At 53.6% G+C, this 24808-nt stretch overlaps 2 protein-coding genes and 1 long non-coding RNA gene across 3 annotated transcripts; 2 read left to right on the forward strand and 1 right to left on the reverse strand.

Annotated features, from left to right (window-relative positions):
* Nucleotides 1-1988: 1988 nt before the first annotated feature.
* Nucleotides 1989-12160, forward strand: Krt75 (keratin 75). The gene is made up of 9 exons (XM_028874514.2): nt 1989-2674; nt 3202-3416; nt 4360-4420; nt 4960-5055; nt 5754-5918; nt 8021-8146; nt 8258-8478; nt 10153-10187; nt 11476-12160. Exons 1-9 carry the CDS (start codon nt 2171-2173, stop codon nt 11712-11714), a joined length of 1662 nt encoding a protein of 553 aa, XP_028730347.1. The 5' UTR covers nt 1989-2170; the 3' UTR covers nt 11715-12160.
* Nucleotides 7153-23500, reverse strand: LOC114696652. Its single transcript, XR_005089590.1, has 3 exons — nt 23491-23500; nt 20913-20916; nt 7153-7210 (listed from the first exon to the last, which is right to left on the reverse strand). It is a non-coding gene; the product is annotated as an uncharacterized LOC114696652 (long non-coding RNA).
* Nucleotides 13297-24277, forward strand: LOC114696647 (keratin, type II cytoskeletal cochleal-like). Its single transcript, XM_028874515.2, has 9 exons — nt 13297-14268; nt 15958-16166; nt 17306-17366; nt 18189-18284; nt 19344-19508; nt 20333-20458; nt 21269-21489; nt 22054-22088; nt 23259-24277. The coding sequence occupies exons 1-9, from the start codon at nt 13636-13638 to the stop codon at nt 23480-23482; spliced, it is 1770 nt and encodes a 589-aa protein (XP_028730348.2). The 5' UTR covers nt 13297-13635; the 3' UTR covers nt 23483-24277.
* The last annotated feature ends 531 nt before the right edge of the window (nt 24278-24808 follow it).

Raw genomic sequence — 24808 nt, forward strand, 5'->3', positions numbered from 1 at the left:
GGCTCAGCAGTTTACTCAGAATGCTTGGGGGAAACAAACACACGTCCCTTCCTCGGGAGACAGATTATCACGTAAAGGGGAGCAAAGAACACAAAGATGTTTATTCTTTCTGTGGGCAAGGACAAGCGTGCACCAACCTCCCCAGGACCTAGGTACACCAGTAACAGAGTAAATATCTGAGCTCTGCTTGGCCGGTGTCAACAAAAGCTGTGATTCACAGACTCCCTCGGAAACAGGGAGGATGAATCTCAACGAGAGAGGCCCAGTCCTTGGCCAGAGCCCCAGGTAAAAGATGGCTCCCAGGACAGAGGCAAGCCTCTGAGTGCCAAGCTGCCATTCCAGGCCGGTGAGAACATCAACCAGGCACTGTGGGCCTCCCAAAGGACACTGCTACCACGGCACCTGGCTCAGTTTCCCACCCACCAGGCTGTATCAGCCTGTCTCTAAGTCAGCTGTTATGAGTCTCGTTTCCTTATCCACACATAGGATCTGAACACCTTGCTAGTATTTCCTCTCCTGCTCACCCACCCTTCACGACCACGGCAAGAAGCAATCGGACAGCAAGATGAAAGAGGACCTGAGTACCTGTCAGACACCTCACAGCAGAGGCGGGGAGCGGGACACAGGAAGAAAGGGGCTGAGGCACACGGGAAGCCCCCGTCCACGCTCTAATGTGGAATGTGAGGCACAGCCAAGGAGGCGTGAGGGGCCAAGAGCATGGCTCTGTGAGAAAGAAAGTTCTCTCTGTGCAAGCCTGATGACCTGACCTGAGGTCAGTCCCTGGATCCTATAGCAGAAGGAGAGAACCAGCCTTGAAAACTGTCATCTGATGTCCACACATGTGCTGTGTCATGTGTGTGCCAGCTCTCTCTCTCTCTCTCTCTCTCTCTCTCTCTCTCTCTCTCTCACACACACACACACACACACACACACACACACAGCAACAACAACAATAATAATAACAGTTTTCGGTTTGTAAGATAAGATGAATGAGAAGGGGCTTCTCCAGTGAGTGCAGCTCTGAGAATACCGGTCTTCAGGAAGGGATAGCCTGGGAGACTTCTGGAAAAGGGCAGCCTCAAAGATAGCTTGATGGTATATCACCTTGTTCAATTACCCAGAGTGCTTGAGCTTTGTCTTCCCAGCAGGACCATGAAGTTATCGCTAAAGATGAAGAATGTGTGTGGTGCTTCTTTTGGATCCTCACAGGACTCTTCTAGGATGGGCATGTGGCTAGCCCTTCATGAATACGTGTACTATCTGCAGGAGAATGGCACAGTGGACGTGTACTCTGCACGTACATGGTAGAGGCACTGTGGAAGTTTTTGCACACACGCTGAGGTTCAGAAAAGTTGGATGATGAGCCACGGGTCCCACTGCTAGCTACTGGAGGGGTTAGAATTCGAACCCAAGTCTTTGTGTTCCCACTCCTGTCCACAGAAGACAGAATTCCAAATGGCCTTGAAAGGCGAAATTGGCATAAGCATGGCATACACACAAGTGCATGCCAACATACCTGCTCCAGGAAGTCGCATGGGACACCCAGCAAACGTGGAAGGTTTTGACCAAAATTAAAGGGCAATCAATGCTGTGTGGAAGCTTAAGGAAGATGAATGCAGACCTGGAGGACCAGCCTGATGGGACTGGAGAAGGCAGGCAGTAGCTGCTGAGAAGATGCTCAGGCATAAGATACAAATGGAGGAATAGGAAACAGTGTTTCGAAGTCTCTTGTGTTGACACAAGATGTTTGGACTGGAGGGAGTTGGTCTCGGGCCTAAGAAAGCGGTTCAGAAATGAGGCAGTGTTTTGGAGTCCATTAGGAGATGCATGACTAGGACGTGACTGAAAGCAATTAAGTCGCTTCTCACCGGTCTGCTGATCAAGTCGCAACTAGACAGAGGTTTCCACGCGGGGGAGGGGAGGCAGCAAACCAACCAGTGGGTTATTTTTTGCTTTAATGCCATTTCCTGCGGGGTACTCAGGGTGAGCTCAGGGCTGGCAGATGCCTAGGGGATGCCATCAGCAGGGCCCCCCTTCATTAATCAAGCCCCGCCCTTTGTGGAGGCCCATAAAAACCCGAGGGCCTGCATCTCCCTAGCTGCCTGGCTTCTCCATCCCCTTCACGCATCTACCTCGCGGGAGCTCCTGCCGCCTGCCTTCTTCACCCACCATGTCTCGGCAGTCCACCATCACCTTCCACTCCGGCGGCAGCCGCAGGGGCTTCAGCACAGCCTCCGCCACCACCCCAGCTACTGGCCGCTCCCGCTTCAGCTCTGTCTCTGTGGCCCGCTCCTCAGGAAACAGTGGGGGACTGGGCAGGATCGGTGGCGGTGGTGCAGGCTTTGGAAGCCGCAGCCTCTACAACCTTGGGGGGACCAAGCGGGTCTCCATCGGTGGATATGCTGGCAGTGGCTTCCGGAGCGGCTTTGGTGGCAGGGCTAGCGGTGGGTTTGGGGTCAGCAGTGGCTTCGGTTACGGGGGTGGCATTGGAGGGGGCTTCGGTGGCCCGGGCTTCCCTGCCTGTCCCTCTGGAGGCATTCAAGAAGTCACTGTCAACCAGAGCCTCCTGACTCCCCTCAACCTTCAAATCGACCCCACGATCCAGCGGGTGCGGAAAGAGGAGCGCGAGCAGATCAAGACCCTCAACAACAAGTTTGCCTCCTTCATCGACAAGGTGGGCCTGTGCTCGCCCCTCAGCTTCCCAGTGTATGGAGTGACTGACGTGGAGGGGAAGGTTCAGTTCTGGAGACAGAAGCAATGCGGGGTCCCCAGGAGGAGAACATGCATCAAACAGTGCCAGCCACGGACAGAGACATTTTCAAACCAGGCCAGCTGGCCCACAGGACCTTGTAGAGATGCCCCCACCCCTACCTCGTCCTCCCTGGGAATCCCCTTCTAGAAAGAGGGCTTCCACTGTGCCAGCTACCCTGACCCAGAGAAGTGGCATTGAGAAATACAACCTAGACTCCATGCCTCCCACCATAGAGGCTGTGCTCTCCCCCAGGACCAGTTGATGGAAATCCTAGAGTCCTTGGGATGCCTCCATGGGCTTTCTCGTTTGGAAGTGGAGTTGCCAGTTACATAGTTGCTGATTGAGTGTGGGATGAAAGCCTCGTGTGCTTGCCTCCACCGTTAGCAGGAGTGCATGGTTCTGCCTCCTGGGCTTCCCGAGTGAGGCTCATTCTCTCTGCTCCCCCGTAGGTGCGCTTCCTGGAACAGCAGAACAAGGTCCTGGAGACCAAGTGGAACCTCCTGCAGGAGCAGGGCTCCAGGACTGTGAGGCAGAACCTGGAACCCTTCTTCGACGCCTACCTCAACGACCTCCGCCGGCAGCTGGATGGCGTCACTGCTGAAAGAGGCAGGCTGGACGCCGAACTGAGGAGCATGCAGGAGGTTGTAGAAGACTTCAAAGTCAGGTGAGTGGGAGACGGGCTCCCGACGACACACAGCCATCCCCAGGGCTGCTGCTCTGCGGCCCAGAGAAGTGCAAAGGGGTGAGTGCCACATGAGCCAGGAGCGTTGGGTGTGCATCCCAGAGTGCAGAAGGTCAAGACCGCACAGGCAGGGTGGCAAGGGACCCCCATCTCAGCCTGGCTGCTGGCAAACCCAAGGGGCCTGTTCTTATCCGTCTGCATGACTGAAACAGGCACCAGCATCGCCCGACAAAACAAACCCGGTCGCTCATTCCGGCGAACGGTATTGCCTCACCTTTAGCGTGCTGCTTATCTCCACTGGGCGTGAGCCCAGGGCCTGAGATGGCTTGAATTTCCCACATGACAGGAGCTCGGGTGAAGGCAGGCAGCCAGGTAGAAGGAGGGGTTCTGGTCTTCCTCGTGGAGGGGAACACCGTTTATCATCTGGGCTACAGTGCATGGTCCTAGAGAGCCCGTCAGCTAGCTTGAGCTCTGCTTCATCACAAAAGTACACTGCTCAGTGGTCACCCCAAGACCCAGGGAAAATATTTCAAAATGTTCCTGAAAGACTCTCCTAAGCCGATCAAAGATTTCTTCACAGCTTCAGCGGGCACTATGGAGGCAGCGTGTGTTTCTGGTGATTAGGACTATGAGTCTCCAAAGAAATGGAATTGCCTAAGCATGTGATTCTATTCCCATAAGTCTATGCTCACCTTCTAACTTCTAAATTTCTATCGTATAAAAGTTTTTTTTTTTTAAAGCTGGCAGAAGGAATTATCTACCTTTTATAGAGGAAGAAATAGAGGTTAAATGAATCATCCAAAGTCATACGCAGGCCACTGAAGAGCTGGAAAGGAAGGAAGGTCTTTAACTCTTGCCACAGCAGCAGGAACGGTTAAGTGGAAGCCTTGCTCAACCTCACACCCCCTCGCCCTCATCCTTGCAGGTACGAAGATGAAATCAACAAGCGCACTGCCGCCGAGAATGAGTTTGTGGGCCTGAAGAAGGTGAGTAGGGACGTCTCTTAAATGAGACTGGTTCTGAGCCGGTCATCCCGGCCCTCGGGAGACAGAAGCAGGAGAGCTGTGTCTGAAGCCAGCCTAGGCTGCATGTGATACTATGCCTCAAAGAAAGAAGGGCTGAGCATACAGATCAGGGGCAGAGCTTGTCGACCACACATCAAGCCCTTCGCTCAAGATCCAGCACTGAGAGGTAGTAGGGAGAAGGGGTGTCAAAGACGAGGATGAGGGAGTGAGGGGAGGGGGTAGAGAAAGAAATTGAGACTGAACCTTAAATCTCGGAGTATGAGATAGTCTGGTCCTGAGCTCACTCAAGAAATATCACACGGATGATGAGATCATGTGATGAGCTCAAGCCTCCCAGAACACACCTCTGTATTGAAGGCCCTGCTACTTCTGCTCGGGTCTCTGTTAGCCCAGGAAGCTTAAGCCCCAGTCTCAGTGAACGCCTATCCCAGCCCACAAAATCCAGGCAAGATTCTGCCCAGCTTCTCTTGACTTGCTGTTTGGTTCTGGGGTCATTTCAGGACGTGGATGGCGCCTACATGAACAAGGTAGAGCTGGAGGCTAAGGTGGACTCTCTGACTGACCAGATCAACTTCTACCGGATGATCTATGAGGCAGTAAGTCTGCAAGTAGTTCTGCTCTTCCTGGTATGAGAGCCTAGAGAGGAAAGGAAGCTTCCGGGCGCCATTCACTTAGTGAGCTGAGCTGGCATGGTGCCAGAGAGGAATGCTGGGAACTTTGACACAGGAAACAGTCTCAACCCTGAGGCCTCTCTCCCGACCAATGGCAAGACAGCTCTAGCAAGCAGGGATGCCGGTTCCCACATTCTAGGAATGGAGACTGCCCCTGCTCCCCTCCCTCTGCTATAGCCCAGCTCACCGGCCAGAAGCTTCTCGGCCTCTGAAGATGCCTCATTTGGGGCTCTGCCATACGGAAGGCAGATACCTGGGTGTCTGGAGAGACAGAGGGAGGAGGTGATGAAGTCACACTGAGGAGGTGGAGTGGCAGGATCACCTGACCCGGAAGCATGCCTGCCTCTATGTGGCATAGGGACCCACATGTTGTAATTGCACCCACCAGTGGGAAACATCAGGCTTGAGAGGCAGCACAGAGAGGATGACTCCACCGCCACACTGGCCGGTTGTCTAGAAACTTCCAGGGGACCCCTGACATGATGACATGGCTAGGAGCACTGGAGGGGTTGGGGTACCTGGAAGGATTTCTGCCAGGGACACCAGAGAAGAGATCCCTAGCCTAAGCAGTCACTTCAGGCCCCTTCCTCTGTCCCTGGTGACACTGAGCTGATTCCCTGCAGGAGCTGTCTCAGATGCAGAACCAGGTGAGTGACACCTCGGTCGTCCTCTCCATGGACAACAACCGCAGCCTGGACCTGGACAGCATCATCGCCGAGGTCAAGGCCCAGTACGAGGACATCGCCAACCGCAGCCGGGCAGAGGCTGAGTCCTGGTACCAGACCAAGGTGAGGTGATAACACTCAGGTGTGAGTGTCCCGAGACTGAGCTTCTCTCTTCCCTCACTACTTCCCTTCACAAGTGCAGCCCCGATACTGGGGAAGTCTAGCTTAAAATACGACAGAACACCAGTGTGTTACCACATGGTGTTGGGTGCTCAGAAGGACATACCTGGTCCCCACCTTTCTCTCGATAGAGCAGACGGGGTGAGATTCCAAAATGACCATGAGGTATACATAGTAGTCCTAAGGGCTTATGAATTCTTTATATAAGCTCTGGGGGTCCTCCACTCTGCCAAACAGGGCTTTAAAGCTGTAAATATAGAAGCCTCACCCAGAGAACCCAAAGTGTAGAAGGCAGAAAGTGGATATTCATCACCAAAGGGAAAAAGAGCATCATCACCAGAGAGAGAGCTTCCAGCAAGATCTAGGTCTTTAGTCCAGCAGTGGAGCGGAGAAGGATACGAGACTGTGAAAGAACAAGAGGGATTTTAAGGCTGAGCGATCGGCCAGAAGGCAAGAACACACACACACACGTGTCCCCGGAGACAGGGTTTGCAGGAGGGAGGCTGGAATGACCTTAGAGAGCTACAGCTGAAAGCCTGGGTGGCCAGGTTTATCCTGAAACAGTGTAGCGAACCCCGAGTCGTCCCCTTGCCAAACCAAGGCCCCTCCCAGGGCCATCTGCCTGTCACTCTCTGACCCTGCCCACCCACCCCCATCCCAACTGTCCTGCCCTGCCCTGCATACTCCATTGGTCCCTTCGCTTTCGGTAGGTTGTCTGGTGTCAGGGGTTAGGTTGTCTGGTGTCAGGGGTTAGGCTGTCTGGTGTCAGGGGTTAGGTCGTCTGGTGTCAGGGGTTAGGTCGTCTGGTGTCAGGGGTTAGGTCGTCTGGTGTCAGGGGTTAGGTCGTCTGGTGTCAGGAGTTAGGTCGTCTGGTGTCAGGGGTTAGGTTGTCTGGTGTCGGGGGTTAGGTTGTCTGGTGTCGGGGGTTAGGTCGTCTGGTGTCGGGGGTTAGGTCGTCTGGTGTCAGGGGTTAGGTTGTCTGGTGTCAGGGGTTAGGTTGTCTGGTGTCAGGGGTTAGGTTGTCTGGTGTCGGGGGTTAGGTCGTCTGGTGTCAGGGGTTAGGTCGTCTGGTGTCAGGGGTTAGGTCGTCTGGTGTCAGGGGTCCACAGTGCAGCTACTTGGCGGTGAGCAGGAGACGGTGCACTTAACCCCAACAGGAAGTGGAATTGGTAACAGACTGACTTAGAGGCGCTCAGTCATAATCCCACAGATGGTAGCTTCGCCCCATTGGCTCCCTGCATGGTTGGGCTGCTGTTCCTTCCAGTCCTAAGTATCTGGTGGCAGAGGAAGCTGAGTGGTCCAGCACTCTCCGGACAGACTGGATCTTGACTCAGACAGGACCTCTTCTAAAGAGTGGGCTGGAGGAGGCCGGGTGAAGCAATCCCTCCTCGGCAAGCATGCCCTGGAGAGATGAATCATGAGCACAGAGAGCAGGGTGTCTGCCGGGTGGACACGGTGCCTCCTGTAGCTTCCTTTCCTCCCTAATTCCCAACGCTGCCGTCCGCAAAGCTCCCTAAATTCATGGGCATAGCCAATCCTGACACAAGCCAGACCAAAAAAAACCCCAGCCCACAGCAACATCGAGCAAGCTACTTCCTCACTCCCACAACTCGCTGCCATCCCCCTGCTGCAGGGTTATCTCATAGGTCCCTTTTTCCAGTCTAGAATGTTCTCCCTCTAAGCTGTCTACTTAGGCCCCTCTTCCCATCCTGCCGATGACAGCGTCTCCCCTTCAGACGCTTCCCTTCCACCCTGCCACCCCACTACACACCCTTCCGAACCTAAGTTGGACTCTTTGGGGGCACTCTGAAGGACCCTGTTCATTGACTACCAGCCACTTACCTTTTGGATACAAATTGAACAACAGTATAAGCCCCTGGGGACCAGGATCAGCTGTGCTCATGTGCGTTCCCAGAGCCTGCTGCCTCCCCAGGGAGCAGATGGGCTCAAGGAAAACCAAATGAGGGAGGGGCAAGTGACCGGAGAGAGAGTGGCCTGCTTGGCACACAGGCATCTGAGTGGGTGGCCATGTCTGCTCTTGCCAGTATGAGGAACTGCAGGTGACAGCTGGCCGGCACGGTGACGACCTCCGAAACACCAAGCAAGAGATCTCGGAGATGAACCGGATGATCCAGAGACTGCGATCTGAGATCGATGCCGTCAAGAAGCAGGTACGGTTCGGTCAGTGCAAGAATGCTCACTTCTTCCCTGCCATCCCACCGCCTCCGAGGACTCCTTCCATGGATCTGTCCACAGATTCGTGACACCGCCTTTCTTTTCAGTGTGCCAGTCTGCAAACTGCTATCTCAGACGCTGAGCAACGTGGAGAGCTAGCCCTCAAGGATGCTCGGGCCAAGCTGGTGGACCTTGAAGATGCCCTGCAGAAGGCCAAGCAGGACATGGCCCGGCTGCTGCGCGAGTACCAGGAGCTGATGAACGTCAAGCTGGCCCTGGACGTGGAGATCGCCACCTACCGCAAGCTGCTGGAGGGCGAGGAGTGCAGGTCTGTTCTCAGAGCACACAGAACTTACCCCAGCAGCCTGAGCTGTGGCAGTGAGGGATGACAGATGAAGAGGTGCAGCCTCTTTCCAGACTGCTAAGTCATCCCAGGGGCATAGAAACCAAAGGCCTGAGCAGGTCTAAACAACCAGGTCTGTTAAAGGAGAAGGCTGGTTACATAGCAGACCTGAAGATGTGAGATACGGGGTTCTGGATGAAGAAGGAAGTGTCCTAGATTTGAGCTTATAGGCCCCCATTCATTATGAAAAGTTGAGTCTATCTCTAGCCCTCAGTTTCTTCAGGTGCAGAATAAAGGGACCAGACTCTATGGTCCCCAGAGCTCATAGGGTTTTGGTGTCTTCCAGTTACCAGCTGTGCCACCAAGGGCAAGTTACTTAACCTTCCCATCTCAGCATCCCTATCTGTAAAATGGGGTTAATGATAGTTCTGATGTTGCATATTGCTAAAAGGCTTAAAATAAGGCAATATCGCGAAACTCTTAAAACAGCTCATGTCATGCAAAGAGTGGGGTTTTTTTTGTTTTTTGTTTTTGTTTTTTTTGTTGTTGTTGTTTTTTAACCAGCTTTTGGAGCTGGAGAGATGCCCCAGTGGCTAAGAACACGTGCTACTCTTACAGAGGACCTGAATTGGATTTTCAGCACCCACGTAGGGTGCCTAATAACTGCCTGTAATTCCAACTCCAGGGGATCCGACACCCTTTTCTGTCTTCCTGCACTTACACTTGTGTGCCCATACCCACACATAGACATAGACATATAATTCTAAAAATAGTCATTTAAAGATTATTTATTACATGTGTATGAGTGTTTTGCCTGCTTGCATACCCCGTGGAAGTCGGCACCAGATCCCCCTGGAGCTGGAGTTATAAATAATTGTGAGCCACCATGTGGGTTGTGGTAACCTAGGTCCTCGGTAAGAATAACAAGTGCTCTTGACCACAGGCTATCTCACTACAGCCCTAAAAAAAAAAGGTTTGCTTTAATTAAAAAAATAAAAATCTTGCTCTCCAATTTAGTGGCCCAAGGAGTGGGCTTTGAAGGCAGATGTATCCTGTTTCACACCCTGTGACCATGAGCAAGTTAATTGGTCTCTCTGATCTTCAATTTCCCGCTGTAAAACTGACGTAATAACACCTACCTAATAGTGTTGTTGGGACAATTAAGTGGTACGATGAGTGTAGCCGGCTCTCAATAAATGTTAATGTTAGCTCTGAGCGAGCGTTGAGGAATGAATACCGGTTGCTAAGACAATAATAGCCCCATTGTGACTACTGTTATTTTTGTGATTTGGACGCCTCTCCACACTTATGACAGCCTCAGTGCATGACAAGAATCCCTATTGAAAGGAAAATCTGGGTTATATGGACCATTCTGCCTTTCCGATGCACTCTAATCTGATTGGTTTTCACTTCCTCCGGGGGCGTGGTTTAAACCCAAAATGTGCCTCTGAGGTTACAGGTTCCACAACACTCCAGTCCATAGACCCTTACTGTTTTTAGCACTTTGTGTATTTTTAGAGTTTTAACCGGCATGACTTCTGCAATAAACATAATAAAGGGCTTTCAATGACCTTAAAACAATCACAAAATTGGTCATTGCAAACACCTGCCCGGTGACAACCTGGACAGTAGGTAACCTTCTTTCCTCCTCCCACCCAGGCTGAGCGGAGAGGGAGTTTCCCCAGTGAACATCTGTGAGTATGACCCCTGTGGCTTGGAGCTCACGTGGTGGTGGTGGTGGGGGTACGTGGCAACTGTGAGAACCCTGCAGGCCGCATTCATTTTGAAAAGGGTTGAGGGCTTGAGTGGATGACAAAGCCACTGTGAATTAGAGGAACCTGTTTCATTTACTTTCTACAGTAGTGTTGGGAGATGAACCTGGGGCCTTGGTGTGTTCTGACCACTCTCACATACACCCACCCTGCCTTACCCTGTCCTGGATACTAACCTCACCTCATACCAACAAGCTCCTCCCCCCTCGCACCCTATACCCCCACCCCCTGGAATGTCTTTACATTTTGTTTCCAGAGTTTAACCTGAGCCGCCTGTGTTAGCGTGGGTACAGCGCTAGAGGGGTTTTTGTTTTCTGAGACAGATTTCACGGAACCCAAGCTGGCTTCAAATTACTGACACCCCACCCCACCTCACCCCCCACCCCCCACCCCTCCACCCCCCACCCCCGCCTCTAGTTCCCAAGTTAAATGAGTCTTTAGGTTCCCAGTTCTTCCCTTTGGAGTGAGAGTGCAAACCACCACACGGGGGAGTGTGTGTGTGTGTGTGTGTGTGTGTGTGTGTGTGTTTCCTGAAACTGTCTTACAGCCATATCTCCCACCTCCCAGAATTCCACGGGGTTACGAATCTAGTTTCAAGAGTTCAGAGATGAGCATTTGACATGGACAGGACATACAAAAGCTCCCGGTTTTGCCTGGCCCCCTTGGAGAGAACCCTTAGACACCAAACCACGGCCAGTCAGGCAGCCCTGCCTCCTCTGAGCGCCCTGTGGAGAGCCCGCTGCTTGCCTCAGCTCTACCGAGTGCTGCTGCAGGGAGGCCCCAGGCTTTTCAGGACAGCCGCCATCTGTGTTTGGAGTGCTGTGCCAGGGGACACCAGGGGAAGGACATGCCTGTGAGCTTCCAGAAGGAAGGAGAGGCCAGAACCAAACCCAAAGGGGGAGACGGGGTCAGGCAGCAACCGTGGTAGTACAGCAGATGTGAGAGGAACGTGCCTTCCTGGAGAAGTCTCCAGTAGGTTCTGGAAGAGGAGCGCTAGGTGGTGGAGGAGAAGCAGAAAGCCTGGAGAAAGCAGCCAGCCCAGACCAGCAGAGGTGGAGATCTAAGGCCGCAGCGTCTCACAGAGCAGGCAGGAGATGGGGACGCCAACGCCTGTCTGTGAGACCACCCGTCTCCACTGCAGACACTCGGCGCTGACGGCAGGGCCGTCTGTCCTGCCTGCAGTTCTGATCCTGTCTCCTCTTCCCCTCAGCCGTGGTCACATCGACCGTTTCCAGCGGCTACGGTGGTGGCAGCAACATTGGAGGTGGAAGCCTGGGTCTTGGCGGGAGCAGTGGCTACTCCTTCACCACCAGCGGTGGGCACAGCCTGGGTACAGGTCTGGGAGGCTCTGGCTTCACCACCAGTAGCAGCCACGGCCCGGCGGGCAGTGGCTCCAGCATCAAGTTTGTTTCCACCACGTCGTCCAGCAGGAAGAGTTACAAGCACTGAGGTGGCCGGCCTGCAGCCTCCCTTTGCCGCTGCCCTGAAGCCTCCTTGCACTTGTAACTCGATGCCTGGGCCCTTCCCCCTACCCCCATATCCCCTTCACAGGAGCCCCCTGCACCGCCAGGGATCCTGGCATCCTGGCTAAACCCATTCCCTGGCCTATGGCAACACCCTGACAGTCTCCAGGCTGCTCCTGGCATGTCTCTGTGCTAGACACACAAACCCTAAGACCACTCTCTTCTGAAGTTCAGTCAATGGCTCTGCAAATGCCCCTTCAGCACACCTGTCCCTTTCCTCCAGATGCAGGGACAGGGAGTCCGTGTTGGCCACCCCAACGCCAGGCTGTCTTGTCCTTCTCTGGCTGCTTATAAATTGCCAGTTGGAGTCAATGCTCCTCTGTCTCCTCCTGGAATGTGCCTATTAAATGCATGTGTCATGTGTTTGGCTCAGCTCTCTGTGTGCGGCAGTGATGAGCTCACAGCAGTTCTGACTCCCAGGCAGCCCCCAGTTAGTGTTCCACACAAGCAGTACTCAGGGCACAACAGCTGTGGCCCCTTCCTGAGGAGCTAAGGGGGTATATGGGGAGGGCAGCAGACCGACAGCCTTCCTCCTTAAGTGGCTCCTACTTCCTCTCACTCTTCTTCTTTGGGATGAAGTCCCAAGCCCTGGACAGAAGCCCTGGCCAGCCTCCTGCTCAGCATGTCATGCAGGGCGAGGCCATCCCCTCCCCACATCAGCCTGTGTTCCTGGGACAACACTGACGGAGGATGGGTGGTCCAGGACTGGCCAGCAAAGGAGCTGATTGTTCCCCCGACAACTTCAAACATGCAGCCCTGAGCAGAGAAATGACAGGGCAGGAGAGGAGTTAAAAGTCAGCCCCGGGGCCAGGCCAAGGAGCCAAGCAAGGAGCCTGTAATTGCAGCAGGGAGACACCCAGGAAGGGCTGCACATTCCTGAGTTTACAGTCCCCCGGACCCCTCCTCTCAGGACCGTGGGGCCTGATGGGATTAACATGAGCGGGGGCTCAGGTTTGTGTAGACAGGGTCGACTCGACCCTTAGGATTCATCGCAGAACTGATAGGAGCTGCCGACCAGAGCTGTGGGAACCATTCGCGCTAGGGAAGGAGAAGTTCAAAGACGTATGAGTCAGGAGAGAGGGATGTGAAATAAGGGACGGACATTGCAAATGGTCAGAGAGAACGGACTCTGAGAACAATTGTTAGATTCACTAGCTAAGACCAGGGGGAACAGCAGAAGAGGGCAGGGATTTGGGGTGACCTCCAACCGCTTCTTCGGAAGGACAAGACACCCCAGTTTCCCCACCTATGAGAAGTGCAGGGATTCTGGACCTGGAGCCCAGCCAGCCATGGGTTCTAGTACCGTCCCAGCATTCCCTAGCTGTGTGGCCCATGTGCCAATGACAGCAGGTAGAAACCAAGGACAAAAACAACCAGTGTTGAAAGGTGAACAGGTGGAGTTCAGCTCCCGTGGTACTGCTCAAAAAAACTTTGGCAATGATTTCTCATTCATTTCCACACAGTTCTACAAATGAAATGTAATCATGTTTACGGTAGATCTGCCACATAGTACAGTACAGGCTCAACACTCAGTAAATGGTTTTTTGTTGTTGTTGTTGTTGTTGTTGTTGTTGTTTAATATATATGTAAGTGATGAAGAGGGGATGGGCACAGTCAGATGTTCAGGTCCAGAGTCTGGGAGCTGGGTGTGGAGGAGAGAACTACAGATGGAAGTGAGTAGGGGGTAGGAAGGGGTGTCCAGAGTGTGCGACTGGGAACCTAGGCAGGTGGGGAGCTCTGGACCCAGGTTTGCCTCAGGCTGGACTCCCCAGGCCTGGTCCTGCCCAGGGTAGGGTGTTCCCCATGGTGATTAGCGGGCAGGAAGACGGGCTGTGGCCAGACATGCCATGGAGGTGAACGCAACAGAGTGGTCTTTGATCTGCTCTGGCCAAGCCCAGTTCTTGAAAGGGATAAAACCCAAGGTGAGTCCAGGCGAGCCAGAACCTAAAGGCTCTTCGCTCTCGCCTTTGCTTTGCTGCCCTTGGACACCAACTTCCACCATGACCCAGCGATCCTCTGTGACCATCAAGTCCGGGGGCACACGGAACTTCAGCACCTCTTCAGCCAGCCTGCTCTCTGGCTGCCGGCCTGGTTTCAGCTCTGTCTCTGTGTCCCAGAGCGGAAAGAGTTTTGGAGGCGGCTTCGGGGGTGGTTTTGGGACAAGAAGTCTGCACAGTTTTGGGGGTAACAAGAGAATCTCCATCGGTGGGGGCTACCGCTCCAGCCGGGCCAGCTTTGGGGGTGCTGCCTGCGGTCTGGGTGTCAGCGGCATAGGGTACAGAGTTGGGGGAGCCTATGGCGGGTATGGATTTGGAGGCGGGATGGCCCCTGGAGCTGGAGGCATCCATGAAGTCACCGTCAACCAGAGTCTTCTCACCCCCCTGCACCTGGAGATTGATCCGTCTCTCCAGCGGGTTCGAAAGGAGGAGAAGGAGCAGATCAAGACCCTCAACAACAAGTTCGCCTCCTTCATTGACAAGGTGAGGGTCAGGTGGGGTCTCCACTACTAAAGCAGCTGTCGTCTGAAATCTTCACTGTCTGGGTTTTCCTGAGGTCACCTGGGGCTTCCTGGGACCCATGCATCTGGGGCCTCGGCAATCTGCCGATGGGGCGGGAGCAGAAAAGAACCCATCTCCACCCAGCCTTAGAGCTCTCAGACCCACAATGAGTACATTACTATTCTGGTGGTCAGTGATCATGGGTCAGCTAGAATGTTTGGAGGGAAGGGTCCCTTTCTCTCTCCCAGTTAATTAACACTAGTTTCCTCCCAAGGCAGAAGTAATTCTCTGTTGACACATCTTGGTGATAGCATAAGTCCGGGAAGCTGAGTGGGCAGTGAAAGGGTATGGAGATGACTTGTGTGACTTTAGCCTGAGTCCTAACCGCTGTGTGACTTGGGATCCTAGAGGTCCCCAGTTCTGGGAGAGAGCCTCTTGGGACATGATGCTATTATGCACCATCTCACGCCTCAGCTGGGAGAGAGTGTGCCCACGCCCTGGACCACTCAGGCTCTATCTCTGGGATGGAGAAGTGCGTGGAGTCCAGAAACGATGTCCAGCTCAGGCCCCAGTTCTGGACTCTACTGAGGGGAGAGTTTCCCACTCCTCTCAGGCCCCAGTGGGGTGGAACAGATAGACTCTCGGGTCCCTTTGTGGCTTTGTCGTATTACGAACACCTCCTCGTGGGGAGCGGATCATTGGGTGGACAGACCCAACCAAAGACGCTGCTGGGACACCAATTCTTAAGCTTTGTCACCTGTGTCCAGGGACACCTTGCCTGGGTCATGCCAACAGAGGTGTGACTTCCAGAAGCCTGACTGAGAAGGGGGAGATCCTGGGCCCTTGCCTTTTCCTGGTTTGTCGGGGGAGGGGGAGATAGTGAGTGGGATTGGGAAGGACTGGGGTGCCAGGGTGTGCTCTTTCCCACAGTGGGAGACAAGGGAAAGACACACTTGTTAAAGACCTCTGTGGGGACACTGCCACCTCTGAAGTCATAGAGGTGATATTCTTTCATTTTTGGAGAGTAAGTGGCATCCCAGTCCCTCCCAGTGGAAGGACTTCTGATTGAGGGGAAAGTCCCTCAAAATTCTCAGAATCAGGATCAGATGCAACTAAGTCCAGAAACCCAAATGGCAGCTCAAGACTGCAGGGGACTCAACAAGAAACCCAAGGAGGTGTTGCTCAAGGCCACATGACTAGTGAGAGGCATGGCTGGGATCGTGCCCGGGTTCCCGTAGTGTGGTTCCAGACTGACCCACACTAACATAAGTGCACAGGCAGCTGAGTCCAAGTTCCAGATCCTGAGAAGCCTTCCCAGAAAGGAAAGACAGAATTTTCTGCCACAACCTCCTACCCATGTAATAGGAATCAGTTTGGGCTCAGTTAGCCATAGTGTTCTTTTCCTAAGTTACTGCATGTCAACATGGTTGGTATATTCAGATGGCTCCAGCCTCTTTGGACTTAGCATTTGCCTCCCAAGGGCACTGCACCAACATTGATGTGGCTCTCTGCATCCAGGCTCCTTGCAGCTCAGGGGGAGAAAGGGAAGCCACCACCTGGGTTTTGACGTCATGCGGGGTCCTATTGCACTATTAGGGGGTCCTACATCACAGACCACGTGAGAGGCTGAAGTAGGAAGCCCTCACAATCTCTTACCTTTGGCTGGGGCAGGTGCGGTTCCTGGAGCAGCAGAACAAAGTCCTAGAGACCAAATGGAGCCTCCTGCAAGACCACAAAACAACCAGGACCAACCTAGAGCCCATGTTTGAAGCCTACATCACCAACCTGAGGCGCCAGCTGGAGTGTCTGGGAGGAGAGCGGGGCAGGCTGGAAACAGAGCTGAAGAGTATGCAGGACGTGGTGGAAGACTTCAAGAACAAGTAAGCGGGCACTCAGCATATCTGACCCTGCCCTGGGGGTCTGTGGAGAGTCAGGCAAAAGAAGAAGCGTGTGCTGTTCTCCAAGACTGCCTCATCTCAGAGGAATGGGATGGGACACACACTTGGGGCATGAGATGGAATCAAACAGACATGAAAGTCATTGGTTAGGATTCAAGGAAGGAAGGGCTGGAGTTAACGAGGTAATGATCCCATGAGTCCAAAGACTTGCCCCTATGTAACAACTGTTCATCTCTGCAGATGGCAAATACAGGCTCTGACATGGTCGATCACCTACCCAAGTTTACACAAAGGGCAACTCAAGAGTTAAGAATTGAAGCTAAAGACCCCACCCCTCCCATTTATTCAACTAAGTGTTCATTTATAGGGTTTGTGGTTTCTCCCCAAGCCCTGCCTAGGAGGCTGGAGGAATAGAGAGAAGAAAAAGGTTCTCCTGGGACCACATGTGGTTTCCCAACCACAACTCCCTGAATCCCAGCTGGCTTCTGCAGGGGGTGTGGGAAATCCCGATGCTGAGGCAGCCTGGGGAGGGAGTGGACCACTGACCGCAATGGAGGGAAACTCTCTTCTCAAAGGATGCTGGGCAGGGAGAGCTGTAGCATGCCGTGGGTGCCAGGGGAAGAACAGCCAAATGGAAGAAGGAGGACGCTGGGGGTGGGTGGTCTTATAGCCTGAAGACTCAAGATAGGGTTCAGTGTGGCTGAGGCATCAAGGGACATGGCAACGGCACAGGGTGGCAGGAGCCAGGCTAGACCCAGGGGCTGCCAGTCAAGGAGAATAAGAAAGAGGAGGAGGGGCTGGAGGAGGGACACACCTCTTTAGCGCTCCAGGCTGTGTGGAAAGTACATTACAGGAAGAGGGGTGATTCTACTCTGCCATTTTTCAGTTCGAGTTTTCTTTCAGCAGAAGTGGGGGTATTTGATTTGGGGTTTGGAGCTACATAGGCATGAGGGAGCCACATTACAACGGAATGTTTTCCAAGTGTGCCCACCTGCCATAACCTTGAGTTAAAGGATATGCGGGCTGTGCTGGAGGCCTTGAAGAACTGGGCCAGATAGAGCCGCGCCAACCTCACTCTCAAGCCCTCCTCCCGACACCCACCCTTCTCCTCCTTTCCGCAGGTACGAAGAAGAAATCCACAGGCGCACAGCGGCAGAGAATGAGTTCGTAGTACTCAAAAAAGTAAGCGGCAAGGGCACTTTCGCTGACTGCAGGTTCCTGGAGGAGGCAGAGCCTTTCACTGAAGCCCCCGGGCTTCTCGGGGCATATTTGACTCTAAACACGTGGACACTGAGGTCCAGGGATGTTCAGTCTGTTGCACAGAGGTGGTAGAGGCAGGTCAGGGCCCAGGACTCCCGACTCCAAGCTGTGTGAGCCATGGCGCCAGCCCCTCTCCTTGCACGGTGCAATGTAGGCTAAGGGGGAACCAAAAGGGCCTGGTCCTCAGCTCAGAATCCAGAATCCAGAGCCAGTCTTTGGGCAGGGCAGTAGGAGGATCAGGCAATGGAAGTCAAAAGGTCTGTTTGCTGTGAGACTGGCAGAGAGGGAAGAAAAAAAAAAAAAAAAAAAAAAAAAAAAAAAAAAAAAAAAAAACACCAAGGATTAAACTGAATGAAAAAAAAATAGAGTAACAGCTTGGAGGAGAAGGGAAGGGAAGCAGATGGACAGAGGTATGAGGATGGGAGTCCATACAGTCTTTGGGGAGAGGCTTAAAGAGCTCATAGGCAATGGGAGCCCTGTGACCCAGGATGCGGTGTCCTCACCATGGAAGGTGAAATGAGACCCTTGTGTACAGCACTATCTAATGAGCAGCACAGACAGGCCCTCCTGAAGTCATACTAGGGGGCCCTCCCCTTCTCCCCAGTTCCACTGGACAGCATGCAGCCACAACCTGTGCTCCCTGGGGAGCTGCAGCTGCCCCACTAGCTCCAGGGATAATCTCCAGAGGCTGCTAGTTGACCCAGGGAGGGTAGGACCCAGAATGATCTCATTTTCTGTGCCCAGGATGTGGATGCTGCCTACATGAATAAAGTGGAGCTAGAGGCCAAGGTGGACGCCCTGATGGACGAGATCAGCTTCCTGAGAGCTTTCTATGAGGCGGTGAGAGCCCCTGGTGCCCTGTGTGAAGGCTGGAGCCTGGGACACCCCCACCCCCACCCCCACCCCGGCCCATGAGCTGTCGTCTCTTTGCCGGCCTCCTTCCTCTCTGCTCCTCATCCCATCTGTGGATTGTGATTCACGGGGCAGATCCTGCTCTCTGAGAGGGAAAATGAGGTTCCTGGGGGGTAACGAGGAGTTTCCAAAGATGAAAAAACTCAACTGTGGCTAGTTAGGATAATTAGAATAAACGTGTTCTGTTGAGCAGACAGAATATCTGTTTGTCACCAAATTCAGGGGATTCCCGCAGAACTGTCCGAGCCCTATGGCTCACTCCCAGGCCCAGCTCAGTCCCGCTCCTGTTCTTCCCGGGGCACGCCAAACTGTGCAATTAGACTAATCAGCAGGAGTCACCCAGCCTCCAGGTGCTTTCTGTCCAGGTGTGACAATTGCCTCCCCTCCTGAAGACATGCTTTGTGGAGCACCAGGGCACTCTTCTGTGGCTTGCAGGGACAGCCACACAGACAAAATCAAGACCCTTGGTTCTTGTACTTTTCTCTGGGGGGCTCCTTCTGCTGTTTCTAGCTAATCTTCATGCCCCATCCCTAAGGAGCATAGCACAGGACTGTCGGGAACAGCGGTGCCTGGTCCCTTCTGACTCAGGCTTCTCGCCCAAGGTGAGGTATCTGTTAGGTGTGAAGGGCTGGGCTTCTTCGGAGAGTGAGACATCACGCTCTGACAGCCAGCAGGCTCCCTTGACAACGGGAGTGGCTTCTGGAGAATTCTATCTGGAGTTACCTGAGCTGTGCTCAGGTACACGTGTGCTGATGCTGAAAGCAATTGTAAGCTTGGCTGCCTCCCAAACATCCTTCTCAGCTCATCAGAGCTGAGAGAGGAGCTGTACTTCACCGTGCAGGGCCCTCCATGACAGAACCTGCCCCAGGGGGTTGCCATCCCCAAAGCGCACGTATGCACTCATATACACATCTGCACACATGTGCACACACATACGCACAAACATACACGCCCTGGCTCATCTCTCCTCTTTGGGCTCAATCACAGGAGCTGGCTCAGCTTCAGGCTCAGATCTCTGAGACCTCTGTGGTCCTGTCCATGGACAACAACCGCAGCCTGGACCTAAACAGCATCATTGCCGAGGTCAAGGCCCAGTACGAGGACATTGCCAACCGCAGCCGGGCAGAGGCTGAATCCTGGTACCAGACCAAGGTGAGACGCCAAGATCCAACCAATTAAACAGATACCGGGATTGAAAACTTCATGAGCAAATAAGATACAAGCCTATCCTCTCCAGTGCCCCAGCCTGGTGGGGTCCAAAGTGTCTGAGTTCAACTGAGAGCTTGCATGTTACATGTGTTCTGAGCATGACCCAGGGTCGACACCATCAGGAGCAAGGGGAATGTCAGACACAGGCAGAAATTCCAAGGCTGTATATCAGAGAAACGGGCATCAGTGGTCAGTGGCAGCCACCATGCCAATGGGGGGATGTGTCAAGAGGAGAGTCTGGTGCCTTCTAGATGAGGCTAGAGGATGCAAAAGGGAGAGCTGGAGCTGATTGGGGCCAAGGCTTGGGGACAGACTTGATATGAATCACAGAACGACGTTTCCGAAGTTGGAGCAGACACTCTGAGCTGGGAGTCAGGAAGACAGTACACTCTGGTGTCATGGCAAATGTACATGAAGTATCTATCAAAACGTATCCCTGTGCGTGAGAGAGAGAGAGAGAGAGAGAGAGAGAGAGAGAGAGACAGACAGACAGACAGACAGACAGACAGATACATGGAGTGGAGGGAAAGAGAAGAGATGCCAGGAGCAAAATAAAAGCAGGGAGGGGAGTAGCATGGCCACAGCTGTCTGGCTGTTGCTGAAGTGTATGGATAGGGAGATCAAGAAATGATGCCCACAGACTCAATGGGTAAGATAATCCGGGACCCTCTGAGCAGTGCACTGAAAGCCTGGAGGGCTCTGGGAAGCTACAACCCTCTCTCCTTGGGCCTGACTATCCCTCACCCAAAGCCTCTCCTTCCTCCCAGTATGAGGAGCTGCAGCGGTCTGCTGGCCAGCATGGGGATGACCTCCGTACCACCAAGATGGAGATCTCTGAGCTGAACAGGGCCATGCAGAGGCTGCGTTCTGAGATCGATAACCTGAAGAAGCAGGTAGGAATGATATCTCAGAGGCCATCCCATCCAAACCCCTGCATCCGGAAGACTTGGATCTGGGCTGACCTAGTTAGGGTTTCTATTGCTGTGATGAAACACCATGACCAAAGCACCTTAGGAAGAAGAGGGTTAATTTGGTTTATGCTTCCACATCATAGCTCATCATGAAAGGAACTCAAACAGGGCAGGAACCTGGAGGCAGGAGCTGAGGCAAAGGCCATGGAGGAGTGCTGCTTGCTGGCTTGCTCCCCATGGCTTGCTCAGCCTGCTTTCTTACAAAACCCAGGACCACTCCCCACAGTGGACTGGGCCCTCCCCCATCAATCACTAATTAAGAAAATGTGTTATAGCCAGATCTTATGGAGGCATTCTCTCGATTGTGGTTCCCTCCTTTCAGATGACTCTAGCTTGTGTTAAGTTGACATAAAACTATCCAGCACTTGGACTTAACTCAGCTGGTGAAGATGGGAATCTCTCAGATAAGGAATGGAGATGTACCTGACTGGGGTGGACAGGCCCTCTCCACTGGAACCACAACGTGGTCAAGCTTGTCTTGCTTTATGTACTTACCCACTACCCAGAGGAAGACCTCAGAACGCCATTTTCTTATCCAGAAAACTCTACATCACCCTTGGGGACTGAGAACAAACAGTTCTCAGTATTATCCTCAAACGCAGTGTTCTGCCTTCTGTTGCATTATTGACATACTTCGGGGAAGTTACTCTAACACACACACACACAACCCCCCCCCCCCCCGCATGTGCTCTGTGCACAGCGTCACCAGCTCCTCCTGTCTCCTGTGGGCAGTGTGCCACACTCCAGGCTTCCATCGCTGATGCTGAGCAGCGTGGGGAGCTGGCTCTCAAAGACGCCAAGCACAAGCTGGCAGAGCTGGAGGAGGCCCTGCAGAAGGCCAAGCAGGACATGGCCCGGCAGCTGCGCGAGTACCAGGAGCTCATGAACGTCAAGCTGGCCCTGGACATCGAGATCGCCACCTACCGCAAGCTGCTGGAGGGGGAGGAGTGCAGGTGGGCTCCCACCATGGCCCAGACAGATGCTACCAGAACAGGGTAGTGTGGTACAGAGGCCACGTGGGCCACTTACCACCGTGACCCTACACAGAAAGGCCAAGGTCGGATGCAGGTGGCATTCGCTGTTCCTTCAGAGGTTCCCTCCTGCAGCTGTTTCTGGGCCTGGTCCAGGGTTAAAGCTGTGAGGCGAAGGTGGCTACAAACTCCTGGGAGGCCCTAGGCAGGAACAGTGTGACTTGAGCCTTATCACACATACAAGTGCCCTTGGTACCGACGCAGGGACAGTACATGCCCCAGATGTCCTTCACTTTAACCACTCCGTTCTGCCTCATTGGCATGGGGTCTCACTTCCTGTCTCTATCCGTGTCTTAACCTGATTCCCCCGAGGGTTCCCCTCCTGTATTTTTTGTTAGCTTCTGGAGCTCATGAGGTGGATGCCAAGCTTGTTAAACACAGGGCAGGCTCACAGCGTGTGCTCAGCCCTGATGGCCTCACATGCAGGGGACTGGGAGCTCTCTATGTCCTCATCAGTGATGCACCTTCTCTTCCCACCTGCCACAGGCTCACCGGAGAAGGTGTTGGCGCCGTGAACATCTGTGAGTAAATGACTCGGGAAGATAGAAGAGTTTTGGGGGAGGGGAGGCAACAAGGGAGCCCCCAGCATCACTGAGGTTTGAAAATGATCAACTGAGGAAATATATCATCAACCCTTCTCCTCCTTTTTGGGGGTTTTTGTTTGTTTTGCTTTTTGGGTTTTGGGTTGTTTGTTTGTTTGTTTTTGGTTTCTTTCCCCATTGGTGATGTTAAGAGTGCTGAGCATTCCCTGTTCCTGGGGAAGGAGTCCAGGGACCTTTTCTCATTCTGGGAAAGTGTCCTCAAATGCTGCAGGGGACCCTTTACACCTTGGTTGTAATGTGGTCACATGTCCAGCCCAGCCCCAGAGGATCCTGCATAGAACAGGATTATTCATGCATCCAGGGTCCCCGGCCCTCAGTTACTCTGGCAGAATTCTGGAGCAGCTTAAAGACCTCTACATAGATTTGAAGCAAATTGGCTGGGCAAGTGAAACAGACATCTCAACTTTGCCTGGACATCCAGGAGGAGACCGGAAGGGGTGATCTCTTGGTTTCTCAGGTGGCGATGTGGCAACACTGAGTCCTGGTCATGGAGATGAGAGCCCCTGGGCCTCGGCTAGGTCAGAGAACATCAGGGAAAGCCAGAGCCTGTGGCCACTAGAGAAAAATTCAGAAGCCTCGCAGGAAGAGCAGACTCCCAGAGGGATGGCTGGCCACAGCTTCAAGTATTTGACAGGCTGGGAACACTGTTCCCTCATGGGACTGAGTTCACTGTTGCCAAAGTACTGGGGCAGACACTAATAGTTCTAGTAACGTGAAGCTGAGGAGATTCCAATACTTGGCAGGGAGACTCACCTAGGTGACCTTTGAATCTGTCCTGATATGGAAGTCCAAAACCCCCTTCCCAGATTTGAGGCCTGGTGTCCCATCCAGTGTGAGAGCCCCGACAGAGGAAGGCACAGTGCAGCCTAGGGGCCTAAGACCTGGTCTCGGGCAGGGGTGGCCTTGTGCAGGCTGCCTCTGCTCATCTCTACCCTGGAGGTCACTGCCATGATGACGTCCCTTTGAGGGACCAGTACCATCACAGCTATGGGAGCCCCAGCTGTCCTGGGGGAGAGAGCTGCCAGGAGATGAGTGGGGGGGGGGGGACGACTGACCACTGACAGTGTGTCCCGTACCTTCTCTCTGTAGCTGTGGTCTCTTCCTCGGGGGGCTCAGGCTACAGTGGAGGTGGCGGCCTCTGCATGAGTGGCGGCAGTTACGGCGGCGGCGGCTACAGTGGCAGTGGCCTCTGCTACGGTGGCGGGGGGAGTGGCGGTTTCAGCTCCACCAGCGGTCGCAGTGTGAGTGGCAGCAGCTCGAGCATGCGCATTGTCTCCAAGACGTCGTCCAGCAAGAAGAGTTACAGGAGCTAAGGTGCTACCCGCCTTGGCACCGTCCCCGGGCCCCCAGCTCCCCAGCACTAAGGCCTGATGCTTTGCCCATGCTCACCATCCCCAGCAAGAGACACTGACACCAAGTGGCCTGTGAGTTTTAAGGTTACCTTGTCCATCCTCTGCTTCCAGGCAGGCCTCCACAGAGAAGCCCCACCCATTCTCATCTCCAAGTCCTCCCTTCCCCACGCTGACTCGACCGACCGCTCTAGGCTCGGCCTTTGCCCCTAAGCAGTAGGGGTTTCGGGAACTCCTCCTCAGCCTGCTTGGGCTCTACAATCAGAAGAGATTCTTCTTACTCAGTTCTCCATGGGACTTTAAACTTAACTCCGGTGGCCCAGAGTCACCTTTCTCTGTGTGCTTCCCAGGCTCTGAGGTGACTGAGCTGTGAGGATCATCCAACTCTTGTCCTGGCTCTCTAAGCACTTAGGGCAGAGCCAGACAGGGAGCTGGAGGAGAAAGGCAGATCTCTGTTGCTTTCCCTTGCTCCGGGGCACAGGGACACAGGGAGCAGAGGGAAGTGTGAGGGAATAGGAAAAGGAGCTTCACAGAGGGTTTTGGAAACTGGTCTTCACAGTGGTTTCATCTGAAGAGTTGTGAGCCCTCAACTATCTACTATGAGTTCAAAACCAACATATTTCCCCAAGGCAATTAGGCTGTCCACTGCTCTGCTATGCGTAAAGGAAGTTAACAGCTTTGAAGTAGCAGCCAGACCTCCCGAGCTGCCCGCTCCCCTTCTGCATGCCTGTTTCCTAGAACTGCTTCAATAAAATGTCACTGAGCACCCGAGGCCTTCATTGAGTGTGTTCTGTCTTATACCGCCGAGCAGCAACCTTGGAGTGGTGAACTCTGGGGACAGGGGATTCCACACACCAAACTATGAACGGCCCTACCCTCTGCTGGGAGCCCTGGGGTTCCAGGAGCTGAGCGTGGTTACTGAGACCATCATCCGTCCTGGACACAGTGGAGGGCTGTGGCTTCGGGGCATCTACATGGCTCCAGCAAGCCCGACCTCATGGCTCAGCCCACTACCCGTCCCCAGAGCAGTCTGCCCTCTTAGTTCCCTCACACCATGTCCTGGGTCTTCCAGCAGAATGAAAACATGACTCCCCACTCCACGTCTGAACACCCCAGCCCTCTCTGCCACCTGCCTCCCAACTGCCCCCTGACCTCTAATTACACCCTTCACTCTTAGTCCCTAAGCTAAGAAGACAGCATGAAATGACACAATTAGATAAGAATTCCCAAGGCCCAAGACAGTTTCACATTCCAGTCTGCTGATCTACAGACGGTAAGAGAAGAAACAAA

This window comes from Peromyscus leucopus, chromosome 20, assembly GCF_004664715.2.
Source record: "Peromyscus leucopus breed LL Stock chromosome 20, UCI_PerLeu_2.1, whole genome shotgun sequence".
NCBI lineage: Eukaryota > Metazoa > Chordata > Mammalia > Rodentia > Cricetidae > Peromyscus > Peromyscus leucopus.

Bases quoted from the DNA above. Each gene is read 5' to 3' on its own strand.
- Krt75 (XM_028874514.2), top strand. From the start codon at position 2,171: ATGTCTCGGCAGTCCACCATCACCTTCCACTCCGGCGGCAGCCGCAGG. The intron at 5,056-5,753 runs GTAAGTCTGCAA...GATTCCCTGCAG, and splicing joins ACCGGATGATCTATGAGGCA to GAGCTGTCTCAGATGCAGAA. The intron at 8,479-10,152 runs GTCTGTTCTCAG...CCTCCCACCCAG, and splicing joins CTGGAGGGCGAGGAGTGCAG to GCTGAGCGGAGAGGGAGTTT.
- LOC114696647 (XM_028874515.2), top strand. From the start codon at position 13,636: ATGGAGGTGAACGCAACAGAGTGGTCTTTGATCTGCTCTGGCCAAGCC. The intron at 19,509-20,332 runs GTGAGACGCCAA...CCTTCCTCCCAG, and splicing joins AATCCTGGTACCAGACCAAG to TATGAGGAGCTGCAGCGGTC. The intron at 21,490-22,053 runs GTGGGCTCCCAC...CACCTGCCACAG, and splicing joins CTGGAGGGGGAGGAGTGCAG to GCTCACCGGAGAAGGTGTTG.